General features: G+C 36.2%; 1 protein-coding gene across 1 annotated transcript; it reads left to right on the top strand.

Annotated features, from left to right (window-relative positions):
• The first annotated feature begins 4,356 nt into the window (after window positions 1–4,356).
• Window positions 4,357–11,377, top strand: LOC123547744 (hydroxylysine kinase-like). Its single transcript, XM_045335001.2, has 6 exons — window positions 4,357–4,449; window positions 7,887–8,109; window positions 9,032–9,145; window positions 9,435–9,568; window positions 10,045–10,219; window positions 10,481–11,377. The coding sequence occupies exons 2-6, from the start codon at window positions 7,887–7,889 to the stop codon at window positions 10,960–10,962; spliced, it is 1,128 nt and encodes a 375-aa protein (XP_045190936.2). The 5' UTR covers window positions 4,357–4,449; the 3' UTR covers window positions 10,963–11,377.
• The last annotated feature ends 1,201 nt before the right edge of the window (window positions 11,378–12,578 follow it).

Genomic DNA, 12,578 nt, shown 5'->3' with positions numbered 1-12,578 from the left:
TTTATGTAAATGAAAAGCCTAGAACGAGATATTTTCCGCAAATAATCAAAAAATCGATACCCCTAAAAATGTAGAAAAATTATTCAGTTTTCGTTATGTGTTATTTGTTTTAAATTTAATAATGGCTTGTTTGGTCCTTTTTGCATTTTAGTGTGTGCAGTGAACATTTCTTAAAAAAACCGGCTTTTTCCGCCGTTATCCGTAAGTGCTCGGAAGCTGTTACGGAAAATATTGTCGTCTGCTAGCCTGACTTTGTCGGTACAAATTGTTATAGCTCAAAGCCTATGGATTGTAGGCAACTTCACATTGACAAAAAAATAATAAATATAAAAAAAACCCACAAAAACAACAACAACAAAAAAAAACAACAAAAAAACTGAGATTGTAATTAGACAGATTAAAACAAATTAATTGTTGAACTCAGAAACGCCGAAACCTAGAGCTGCTGTCGTTTAAAATAACGCTATGGAGGATTTAGTGTTCAATTCGCATTTATAAAATATACAAATGCTTTTAATTTTCATCGCAAAAAAAAATACTTAAAGCAACTAATTCTCATGTGTTTCCGTAAAATATAGTCTGTCAGTAATTGAGTTTCAAAGCATTTTTAAGAAATACAGCGATGATTAATTTCCAGATACCTATATTATTTTTTGCCGCTGGTGACATTTTTATTGCCGCGGTGGTCCGGGTCCGATCTCCGACGCGGACATCTTTTTTTTCTTCATATGGGATTTTTTTAATAATTTTGAAACAAAAAAAATCATTTTCTATTATTCATAATATGATCAAACTTTAATTTGAAAGATAGCCTTGATGAACTGATAATTCTCCTTCTTTCCGAACCTCCTTTGTATATATTATTCTGTATTCTTACATTAATGCATGTTTTTGGTACATTCTTTAATCATTCGTTTTAAAAATTGCGATATCTATTATATGTTTTAGTCCCAAGATTTGCACATAATCACATCAGGCATAAAATAGTTTAATTGTAACAAAAATCTTAAAATTACCCTTTGACTATTATTGTGTATTACAATATTGCCTAGGGGTAAACAATATCCGTTCAGTGTTGTTTCAAGCCGGGTCACAAAGATATGTTACCCCGATTACTACAAGTGATAGGTATTTTTATGGTTTTATGGTTTTTCGTTGTAATATATTTCACTTTCTTCTGTTTTAATATAGTATTTTCCCTTTCTTTCCAGAACTTTGTTTTTACGATTTTTACCCTTATTTCATGAATCGCATGACAGTATGAAGTTTAGAATTCACATCGTTAATAGAGTTGTTCCGTAAATATTTACTGAGTAAAGATCTTGGCCCAAATATCACAAAAAAAAACAAACTTAAGTTATTACTCAGTTGAGTCTGCTATTCTAAAATTGAGATATTGATGAAGTTATTGTTATTTAATGTTGATTTTTTCCTGTAACAATATATTTATAGTTAAAGTATACTATGGTAGTAGTATTTGTCAGCAGTACTTATTCAAGTCGCGCAAATATGATATTAATTTTCTATTTAGGCATGATATAAGAAACTTAATACTTACCATGCTAACTTACAATAATGAACTGGTCTATATTTCAATTTGGACAGTACTATTAATTATGAAAATGGTACATACCAAAAAGTTACTGGCTGAATGGCAGACATTGCAGATCATGATCTACACTGATCGCAAAGGAAGAACCAATCGTGTCCAGCATGGTAAGGGTTAAGTATTTCCTTTTAAAAGTATAAGTCTTATTTCTTTACTTCTTTTTCTTTAAAGCGGCTGGCCTCCAGATCGTTCGACAACAAAAAAGCATTTTAGATATCTTGGGAAAAAATGCTATATTTCTTATGAAGGCTTCAAAACTTAATTTACTGGCAAACTTTATGTTACGGAAATGCATGAGAATTTGCTGTTTTACTACCTTTTACGATGAAAATCGAAAAGCGTTAGTGATTTGGAATTTTGAAAATATTTTAGAAACAAAAGCTCATATTCTAATGTTTATAATATGTGAAAGAAAGCGCGTATAGAGGAAGTATATACGCTTTCTAAATATTTTATATAACATATTCATATTCATGAATATAGTTTTTATTTTCAGACAGTTTCTTGTGCGTAAATATTTCTTTTCTGCACATAGATATATATTAGCATGATGTTTTATGTATTAAAAATAAAGTGAATCTATGTGTTCGTTGTATAAAATGTAACGATTTCTAAATATTTTAGATAGCATATTCATATTCTTAAATATTACTTTTGATTTGACAATAAAGTATTATATAAATTTTCGACTTGTTCCGATTTTCACTTTAATTATTATTAAAACTTCATTCAAGTATATCGTTTAGCAAACCGACCGCCTGTAAATGCATCAGATAATGACCAAAGCTGTTAATTATCGATTTTCCCCCGTGGTACTACAACAACAACAATTAATACGGAAATCAACGAATCCGTCCGGTAGCGATGATATTGGATTATTGGTTTTATTGATTTTTATGATGGGTAGATCTGTCCCGCTTTATCGGTTTAGAGATGTTACTAAAAGTTGGTAATGGGTCACTAACGGAATCGGACACACCGTAATGCGTTGTAATGGCCGAATAGCCATTTTTGGCCAATTATTTCATATGCCTACAATGACAATTCACCAATTACAAGGAAATGGTTGCTGTTTGATAGTGTCATACGTGTCATACTTACGCTATGAGAGCCGTTTAGTACAGAATGCTACAAATTTGATCGAAATTCAACAGAAAACAAAAGCCCCTCATCAAACTGTACTGAAGTGTTTACATCAGTGGCATGGAATTGCAGTGTGCGTGTCCGTGTGCGTGTTCTGGTTTAACGTCTTTTAAAACAATTTTTCAGTCATATAAACGACGGTGTCTACTTGTAGCAGTGAGCACAATGCCCAACTTTATAGTGCTGCCTCACTGGAATATCACGCCGTAGACACGTGGCATGATACCCACCCTGTCACATTATACTGACACCGAGCTGACAAGTCCTAGCGCAATCCTCATAATGCTGAGCGCCAAGCGAGGAAGCTACTAGTACCATTTTTTACGTCTTTGGTATGACGCGGCCGGGGATCGACCCCACAACCTCCCGCACTCGAAGCGGATGCTCTACCACTAGGCTACCGAGGCAGTGGAATTGCAGAGAACAAGTGTCTGCGACTGGGAGAGTACATATTTGAACTCTTCTCTCACTTGTTTCCAGCTTAACGGGAAAACAATAAAGTAAAAATCTTTAAACATAATGATTACATACTACAGTATTCCGAATAATTTCTCTGACAATTTCATTAAGAATCCAAGTTTCATATATAATTCAATAGGTGTCGAATATTGTTGCATTTTCTGAATATTTCTAGCGGCGCTGTTGCTAGTATGCGAGAAAGTGATTGGAGCTTTGATATTTGGCCTTGTAGATACATACAATATAAATTATAAGGGACTACATCGATCAACACACATTGCAAAAATAAGGATTCCATTGGCTAGTTATATTACAAGAGCTTCACAGGGGACAGGGCGCTCGACTATTTCGGTGCTGGATTGTGAAATAGGGTCAGTATCTGAAGAAGCTGGAGCTATCACTGGAGTGTTTAATGACTTCAATGTTGATGACTATATTTAATATCGTCAAAAGTATTTCATTTATAACAGATCATAGAGTGGAATAGTATTTTAAGTAGAAAGGAGATATAATTTATGAAATACTTGAGCCAGTGTATATTAACCTTGTGTGATATGATAAGGACATTGATGTGGAAGAACTAACTTTAGTTATAATCCAATTCATTAAAGTAATAACAAAGATATAGTGAAAATGAATCAACACCTGTGCGAGGTTTCAAACATGTACCTTCCTTAGTTTTTGGAGATGCAACACTTTAACCTGCATTTTCAGAGTCCAAAAAGGGGCATAACTTTGCCAGAATACAATTTGGAGTTATGGGACATGCACCTTTCACAATGTTTTATCCATAATAATAATTTGTGTAAACAGTTACAAACATGTTACAGGAATGTATCAGGCTATCATGGAAATGATAATATTGTATTTTTCCAGAAAACCTACCGGAAATAATGTTGTTTTTTTTTCTGAGCCGTGGCATTGTTTATTAGCTATTTTTGCATGGATTTCAGAAGTAATTGAACAGCAAAAAGTATTCCGCAATATCATTAGCACATCTACGGCTACATGCCATCTTTCATAATAATTTCTAAATGACAGAAAAATATCTTGTCTAAATTTACTAAAACAGCTCGTTTTGATCCGAGATAACACCTTACTGATCCTGTTTCTCAAAGTAACGGTTGGACACTGTGGTAAATCCGATGTAAACAACCATATTGGCTGAATACAATAGGGGGCGTTCATACATGATAGGAGATAAATTACTCTGGTGCATTTTTTGCAGTTAAATACAAGTAAGTTCTTAAACTTTTATAATATCTTTGTCACCTATGTGCCTTTAAATACTGTTATATGGAGTTTTCAGCTAGTAAGTTGAACATTATAAACAGCTTTAAAAAAACAGGGTTTCTTTTAATACCTAGCATGGCATTTACATAGGCGTAGGAGCAGGGGGGGCCAGCGGGGGCCAGGCCCCCCCCCCCCCCAAAGCTAGGAGAGGGGGGGCCAAAGTATAGTTTGGCCCCCCGAATATTTTGGAAAAGAGATATAAATTGCAGTCTAATATAACATTTACTTAGCATCATATAATTCTTTTCAACCTGATTTCTGATTTGCATTTGGCCTTCCCTTGTATTCTGACTAAAATGTCTCTTTCCGTAGTGTGAGTACTGAAATCTGTACGCGCCACGCCAAGAATCGTTTACATTGTATAAAAATAATATATCATTGAGCGCAATCACTACAGTTCCGGTTTGAGCGTCTGCAAAATCAATGTAGGCCTAACTATTAAGTCTGTTTACGCATGTAAACGTTATGTATTTTTTGTTTTTCATTGTCCATTCAAGGGAAATGATATTTCCACAACTTTATACCACAATTAGACAAATGCAGTGCTAATTGATTGTATGTCCAGGGCTTCAACAGAAGAATGTAAAAAAATGGCACACTTAATTAGAACAATACATAATATGACTGATTATGACAGTTCAGTGCCTAGTCGTATGTGTATCATCAGAATAACTCAATGATTGCTATAACATAAAGGTTTGAGGGGCCTATGGCCAAATTAATCCCTGTACAAGGCTTTGAGGCTTTGTCACGAATAATGCACTGAGGATACCTTGCGCTAACCCCCCCCCCCCCCCCCCCCCCCCCCCCCCCAACCCGCCGGTCGAAAAGGTTTGCCCCCCCCCCCCCCCCCCCCCCAAAGTTAAACTCGCTCCTACGCCCATGATTTATAGATCTTTATTCACACACACAAAAAAGAGTTTGATACAGGTTCTAGGCCAGTCCTACAGACCGTGTGTAAATGTGTGTAACAACAATCGTTATCACCGTGTCCAATCGTTACTTGGAAAAACCGCATCGTTAAACAAAGAAGGAAATCAAGCTATGTATATTCTGCGATAAACAACGGTTGACGCGCGGACTGGTAACAGAGCATTATCTATCTATCTATCTATCTCTCTCTCTAACTCTATCTATCTATCTATCTATCTATCTATCTATCCTGCCATGCCCTCTTTCCGAGTATTACGTGCAGGTGCGTGTCTGTGCGAGAGATTTAAAAGAAGAATTGTACAGGAGGGTAAAAGTAATACTAACGTACTTGTGAAGTGTTGAAAAATCAAGATGACAGTGTTATTAAAAAGAAGAGTATAAACAGTTAAAAGAGATTAAAAACAACATTCTTCACATTATATCGTGTGAGAACATTTGGTCACTCCCTGTCTGAATTGTTTCAGGGAAGGGACCTGCACAACCTCGGCTGGAAGAGAGTTCCATAGAACTATAGTAGCTGGAAAAAAGGAGACTTTGTAATAATTACAGGGTGTAATGATCTGCTTGTAAGACAAGGGGTGCATGTGTCTTGTGAAGCGGGTAGGGGGTACAACATAAGGGGGCATGGGCACTGCAACCAGTCCATTTACAATTTTGTAGAAGATTAATAGCCTGGCATCTGAACTTCTGTGTTCAAGCGAACGTCATCCCAGTTTATTTAACATTTGGGAGACACTGCTGCATGTGGAGTAATCAAATTGTCACATGACGTCCGATACATTACTCCTCGGGATGAAGTCCAGCATTTATTGAAATATGTCAGTGAACATGTCAGAATGAAAACAATCAAGGCCTTCTCGTGATTTATGGTCTTATCTACCACGGTCGGTATTTAACCACTCGGGTTAACGCCCTTGTGGTTCAGTCCCTACGCATCTGAAAACTGAACCGTGGTAGATAAGACGATAAACCACTCAAAGGCCTTGATATTTCTTAAGTAACGTATGATTTCGGATCCAACGGAGCGATTTTGGTGATTTTGGGTAAGAAAATTGTCTTTTTCAGTTATTTAGAAATTAATGTCAGATACGGCACACAGCGCAAGATGTGCTCCGGACATTGCAGAATACCCATTGCTATTTGTTTACAAGCAAATCTAAGCCCTTATCTCAATTTCTTCGGAAATGCGAAAACAGCAGGTAAAAATGCCGTGGTATATCATTATTGTACCCTCCGAACAACGAATTGTAAGAGGGGGAGGGGGTGGGGTATATACTGGTTTCAGGTTGTATGTCTGACTATCCGTCCGTAGACAAAATCTTGTGCAGCAACAGCTCCTTGACACAATTTAATGAAACTTCTCGCAAGTGATCGGTAACAACAGTAGTTGTGCATGGTGCATGTTACTTTTTTTTTCAGAAAAAAACTGCAGAGTTACGGGAATTCGTGTTTTGTTACTATACTATATACTTGTGCATGCTGTATGTTTGGTTCTTTCAGAAAAATGTTCTGCAGAGTTATGGGACTTTTTTTACTATACTATATACATAAAGTCTTTATACATACAGTCCATATTATTATGCAATCATGTGTGCGTCAGATTACAATGCACTGTGTCAGTGCGTGCAGGGGGTGGGGTGGAGAGGGGGGGGGGGGGGGCATTCATCACATTTAGTGATAGCTCTAGTTTATTCAGTTTTATTCAATGTTCGTATACTTCAATTTAGTAGCAACATATTGTGGCGTTACTCTTACCAGAGTGGGGCGTCAAACATCTTTTTATTATGTTGTTGTTTGTGTTACCACTACTTATCACTGTTTTGATTGATAAATTAAGTGAATAAAGGTATATTCCCGTAGAAATTGATGAAAACGAACACAGAAGGAAAATCCGAAGCTCCTACGTTACTGCATTTTGCAGCCGCAGATCCTTTAGCCCCTGCTTTACCGATCAGTTCGGTCACGAATCCCTTTGTATCAGTCTTCCAAGAAACTTAATTCGTCGTTTATGGCAAAAGCTTGTTACAGGAGTGTGTCAGTGGTGTCATTGAAGTGGTAATGTACTATGTTTGCCAGAGAACGTACTGGAAATAATGCTTTTCCTGTACCACCGCATTGTTTACCTGCCATTTTCGCATGGTTTTCCGAAGTGTTGTGCTTAAGATTTGCTGGAAAACAAATAGCAATGAGTATTCCGCAATGTTCGGAGCACATCTTGCGCTGTACGCTGTCATTGACAGAAATTTCTAAATAATAGAAAATGACAATTTTCTTACCTAAAATCACCAAAATCGCTCCATTTGACCCAAGATCATATGTTACTGATCCGGTTTTTCAAAGAAACAAGTGGACGCGGTAATAGTATGTAACAAAAACACGCATAGCATACCGTCACTTAATTACATGTATATGTAGATACAGACTATATAGTGTTCATTATTTTCGTCAGATGGAACGTGTATTGTTAACGGAAGCTGATGTCGTAAAGCTCGTGCAGCGTCTTTACGGACTTCAGACGACAAAGCAGACGATACTTGCAAGTTACGATGACGTCAATATCCGCGTGATTGTAAATGGAACCAGCAGAAATAGACATATCAAAGAAGTCTCAGAAGATGGATATGTTCTCAAAGTTTTAAACACAGTCGACTCTAAGAAAGTCGAGTTTGTAGGTAGGTGATTTAGCATGCGAAAGCGTAACCTTTTGAGTCAGAAACTCGTTTACTTATATTTCTTCGGATAATGATACAAAAATACTACTTGTCAGTGGAGTAATAGCAGTAAATTTGTAAAAGAACGACTGCCTTAAACCTTTTAGTGTCCATGACACTGTTACCTTGAACTTTGACCTATTGACCCATCTTCCCCAAGTGGTGCGTAGTCAGTAAGTCTGTATATTTTGAAATCTGCAGCTTTTATTTATTTATTTTTTTTTTTTTTTTGACATATTACCCGGAAATATTTTAGTTTCACATTGACCTTTGACTATTAACCTTCACCCCACTCCACCCTACCAAAAAAAATGTATATATATATATAGGGATCCTCCTGAGGTGGCGTTAAGTCATCATGTGAAGTTTGAAAGCTGTCTTGAAACGGAAGATGTTGACGGACAGACGGACATATCACCATCCCATAATACATTCATTTTTTTTCAAAATACAGTCAGAAAGATTTTACTACTACAGTCGGAGACCTTGAGAACGATAAATGTCTATAGAGTGCAAAATACGTATCTCAAAAAAACAAACAGGGTAGTTTGATCAAACAGTAGGGTAGCATAATTAAATCCATTCTCATGTAGATATTGGTAGGCGCTAATACTATTTACATGTAACTACTTTAGATCGCTGACTTCATATTACTTACCACTAACCGATGTGAGTTCGAGCCTCTCATGGGGTGCAGAACTCTTAATGTGAGGAAGCTTGATGGTTCTACCCAGGTGCCTGTCCATAATGAAATAATGCCCGGATGGGCACTTTGGATCTTCCTTCACCATGGAAAGCTGGAAACTCGCAATATAACGCATTGTATCAGTGTTACGTTAAGCCCAACAAGGGATGTATGATGTATTGTTTTTTTTTCAATCAGGAGCTATGCACGCAGCCATTGAGAAGGTTTCAAGAGCTGGCATCGTTACTTCACACCCGGTTCCAAATATTCACGGGCAATTTCATTCAACCGAGTGTCTACAAAGCAGGTCAGGTGAGTAAATGTATAAAATATTAAAAGCAAAGTTTTAACTTGCGTGCGGTTTAGAAACAGTTGTTGTAAGTCATACAATTCACTGAAACGTTTGAGAGAAAGAAAGTTTCCTCCAAATAAAACCCTATTTGTATGTTCTCCTTTCGTTCTGGCTCTTATAAAATGTAGCTTTTTTCTACCAGTGACCCGAAGAGCTCTGACATAGTTTAAAAATAACTGATTGAGAAATGGCTGTAGCACTTCGTCTCTTAAGTTTTCATATTTTAATGGCTGTTTTGAATATCTGTAGGAAAGGAAGGGTGCATGTTTCTTGTGAGGTTATTCCAGTTTGTACCAGGGGATTTACTAGAGGGGAAGACGTACACATCCCAGCTGTGTTTTGAGGCAGGCCAGCTAGCTGGGCAACTAAGCAACGTGCTAAAGGTGAGCATCGTAGGGTAGCCATATGCAGTCAAACTTATGGTGGGTCAGTAAAATTGAGAGATTCTTTAAGGAAGCCATTTACTGCCTGTTGTGGTTTATGCGAGTGCTGTAAAAAGCTGTTAAGACTGATTCTGTTGGGAAGCCGTTAAGTGTAAATATCAACAGAATTAGACTAACCATTACACCAAGGACAGATAAATGGCAGACGGACAGATGGACACAAAGACAACGCCAAAACTGTATCAATATGATTATGCAACTATCAGTGTATGTAAAAACCATCCCGTTGTATAACTGCACATTTACATACATTTTCTAGTATGTATCAAAATTGTTCCATATTTGAATCATTTTATGCCAGTGGTGATCTTATACACATTTAGATTTAAATGCATAGGTTTTATAGTTCAGAATACTGCTGTGTGAAAATTACCTTTTTATTTGTAACTATGACTACGTTTCTCCTTTTTTCAAAGGACTTTGAGCACCCAGGTTTGGTAAATCATTCCAGACATTGGAATCTTCGAGAAGTGGTAAACCTTGGAGACAAGATAGACAGTATTGTTGATCTAGAAGACAGGAAACTCGTGAGGGAAGTTGTAGAACAGTTTAAACAAAACGTTGTTGGAAATGCAAATAACTTACTGAAAGGTATTAATCTATTTCTATAATTGTTTAGTTTATTGTGTCTAACGCCATAGTAGGTATACGTGCATTCTTAATAACGAGCACCTGATGCGTGCTGACCTCAAGACTATAAACCTGAGCTTTGAAATAATTATGTTTCATACCTAAGGCATCTGATTAGTGTTTACATGTTTTCAGTTATTTAACAGAGAAATTTCCATCTTGAAATGAATAATGTTTGTGTAGGTTTTCACTAGAATTAAAACAAAGTGTGACCTTTTGTAGGTACTGTACATGCAGATCTCAATGAAGGAAATATTATTGTTAAGGGCAGTGAAGTTTCCACTGAAGGTGAGAAAAGCATGGAATTTCACGTGCATGGGGTTCTTGATTTCGGTGACTTAGTGCACGAGTATATTGTGTATGAAATAGCTATAGTTACTGCCTACATGATGATTGAAAGCACCATCCTGGATTCAATAGATGTTGCAGGACACACATTGGCTGGATATATAAAGGAACTACAACTTCCAGCTGCTGACTGTAATGTACTCAAGGAGTGTATATGTGCACGACTGGCTCAGTCCTTTACCTATGGGAGTCACGAGCATAAGTTAGACCCAACCAATACATATTGTCTGAGAACTTCTGAGAAAGGCTGGCCTGTGTTGAGACGACTATGGAAGATTCCTAAGCATGAACTTTATGCAAAATGGGCGGAAATCTTACATGGTTATTCACTGACAGCAAACTTTGAAAATTGTTAAAATGGTTATAAAGGAATCACAATATAGGAATAAGTACAAAATGTTAAAGATATCCAAATGCCCATTATTCACAAAAATATTTTGTCTTTGGATAATAACTTCAAAGATAGAAAATCCTCAAGATGTATTCAGCAGCTGCTGTACTTAAAATATATAGTAATTACTCTGTACATAAAGCTACATTTTATAATTAAATGTCTTGTACTAGCAGCTAATTGTTAAATGGCTTCAGTTTTTCAGGTCAGATAGCACACATCTATACTGTGTTTAGCTACACATGTATTAAGTATATACTATTTTAAACCTTATGCATTCGCATAAACAGGTTAATTTTAAGGTTTTCACAAACTATATGTAAAAAGTGTTCATATTTTCAACTATGAAATTCGGGTTGATTATATTTTTAGTTTCTTGGGCTTATGTAGAGTTTTTCTTCATTTTATTGCATTCCTATTGAATAAGTTGTGTATTTACCCATTATAATGAACACTGAATTCCCATAAAATTAACAGTGACAATTCATATTTTTGTGCAGAACCAACCAACAAGAGTTGTATTTTAACAAGTCCACTTTTTCCTGTCGGACGTTAACAGAGAAACTTTTCATTGAACATACAGGGCTTGCAACAACAAGTAATTTACCATCAATATTTATTTTTGCTACACATCTCTTACTGTTAAGACCGTTACTTACAAAGCAAGAGGGTCATTGTGTCCCCCAAGCACTCACCTGACCTTGAGTACTTGACCTTGAATGTTTCTTCAAGGGTGAAACCATTACTTCCTCAACTTGAGACACCAGTTCACTTAATTTGCTTGTTACATGGCATTTTCCGTGCTTTACTTAATATACTAGCATTTTCCCTATTTATTACAAGAGATGTGGCAATAACGATAAGTGGGGCTATATACTGACAACTACTGTGATTTGATTTTATGGTTGTACATTTTCCAGGTTTCGTCAAAAATGGATAATTCATAGATTTTACAATTTGAAAGTAAAAATAAATAGAAATGTTACTTGTATGTTATTACCCCTCATCATGCTGGTCACGATTGTTTCTGCCTCTGCGACCAGTGTAGATCATGATCAACCTGCACATCCTTGCAGTCTGATCATGATCTGCACTGTTCACCATTCAGCCAGTATCTTTTTGGTAAGCACCCCTTTGAACATTTAATGGTACTGCCCAAATTGAAAGATGGACAAGTTCATTATAGAAAATTAGCATGGTAAGGGTTAAATTTCTTTGACTGACACAAGGAAATTCACAAATATTGATGTGATTTCTGAATATGTGACTTCCAAAGTAACCTTCTGTAAAAGTATAGTCAAATTATTATGTTAAGAATAAAATGATGTGGTTAACAATTAAAGGCTGCCTTTAATCAAAATGTGGCTGCTACATTTTTATGAACCTTAAATAAGCCTTTTTCTTGTTAAATCCGGTTTTCAATATATTGCTTTCCCAAATATTTTTCAAAGGTCTGAATATTGATTAACATAGAAGAAAATATCACTGAATCCATTCTTTATGATTACTTCCCTTTATGACCCTAACCATATTAGTTAATGTGCAATAATGAAAGTTGTGATTTTCTAACCATGTAATTAT

Source organism: Mercenaria mercenaria, chromosome 9, assembly GCF_021730395.1.
Source record: "Mercenaria mercenaria strain notata chromosome 9, MADL_Memer_1, whole genome shotgun sequence".
NCBI lineage: Eukaryota > Metazoa > Mollusca > Bivalvia > Venerida > Veneridae > Mercenaria > Mercenaria mercenaria.
The sequence above is the reverse complement of the archived record's forward strand: the minus strand, read 5'-3'. Positions and strand labels throughout refer to the sequence as shown.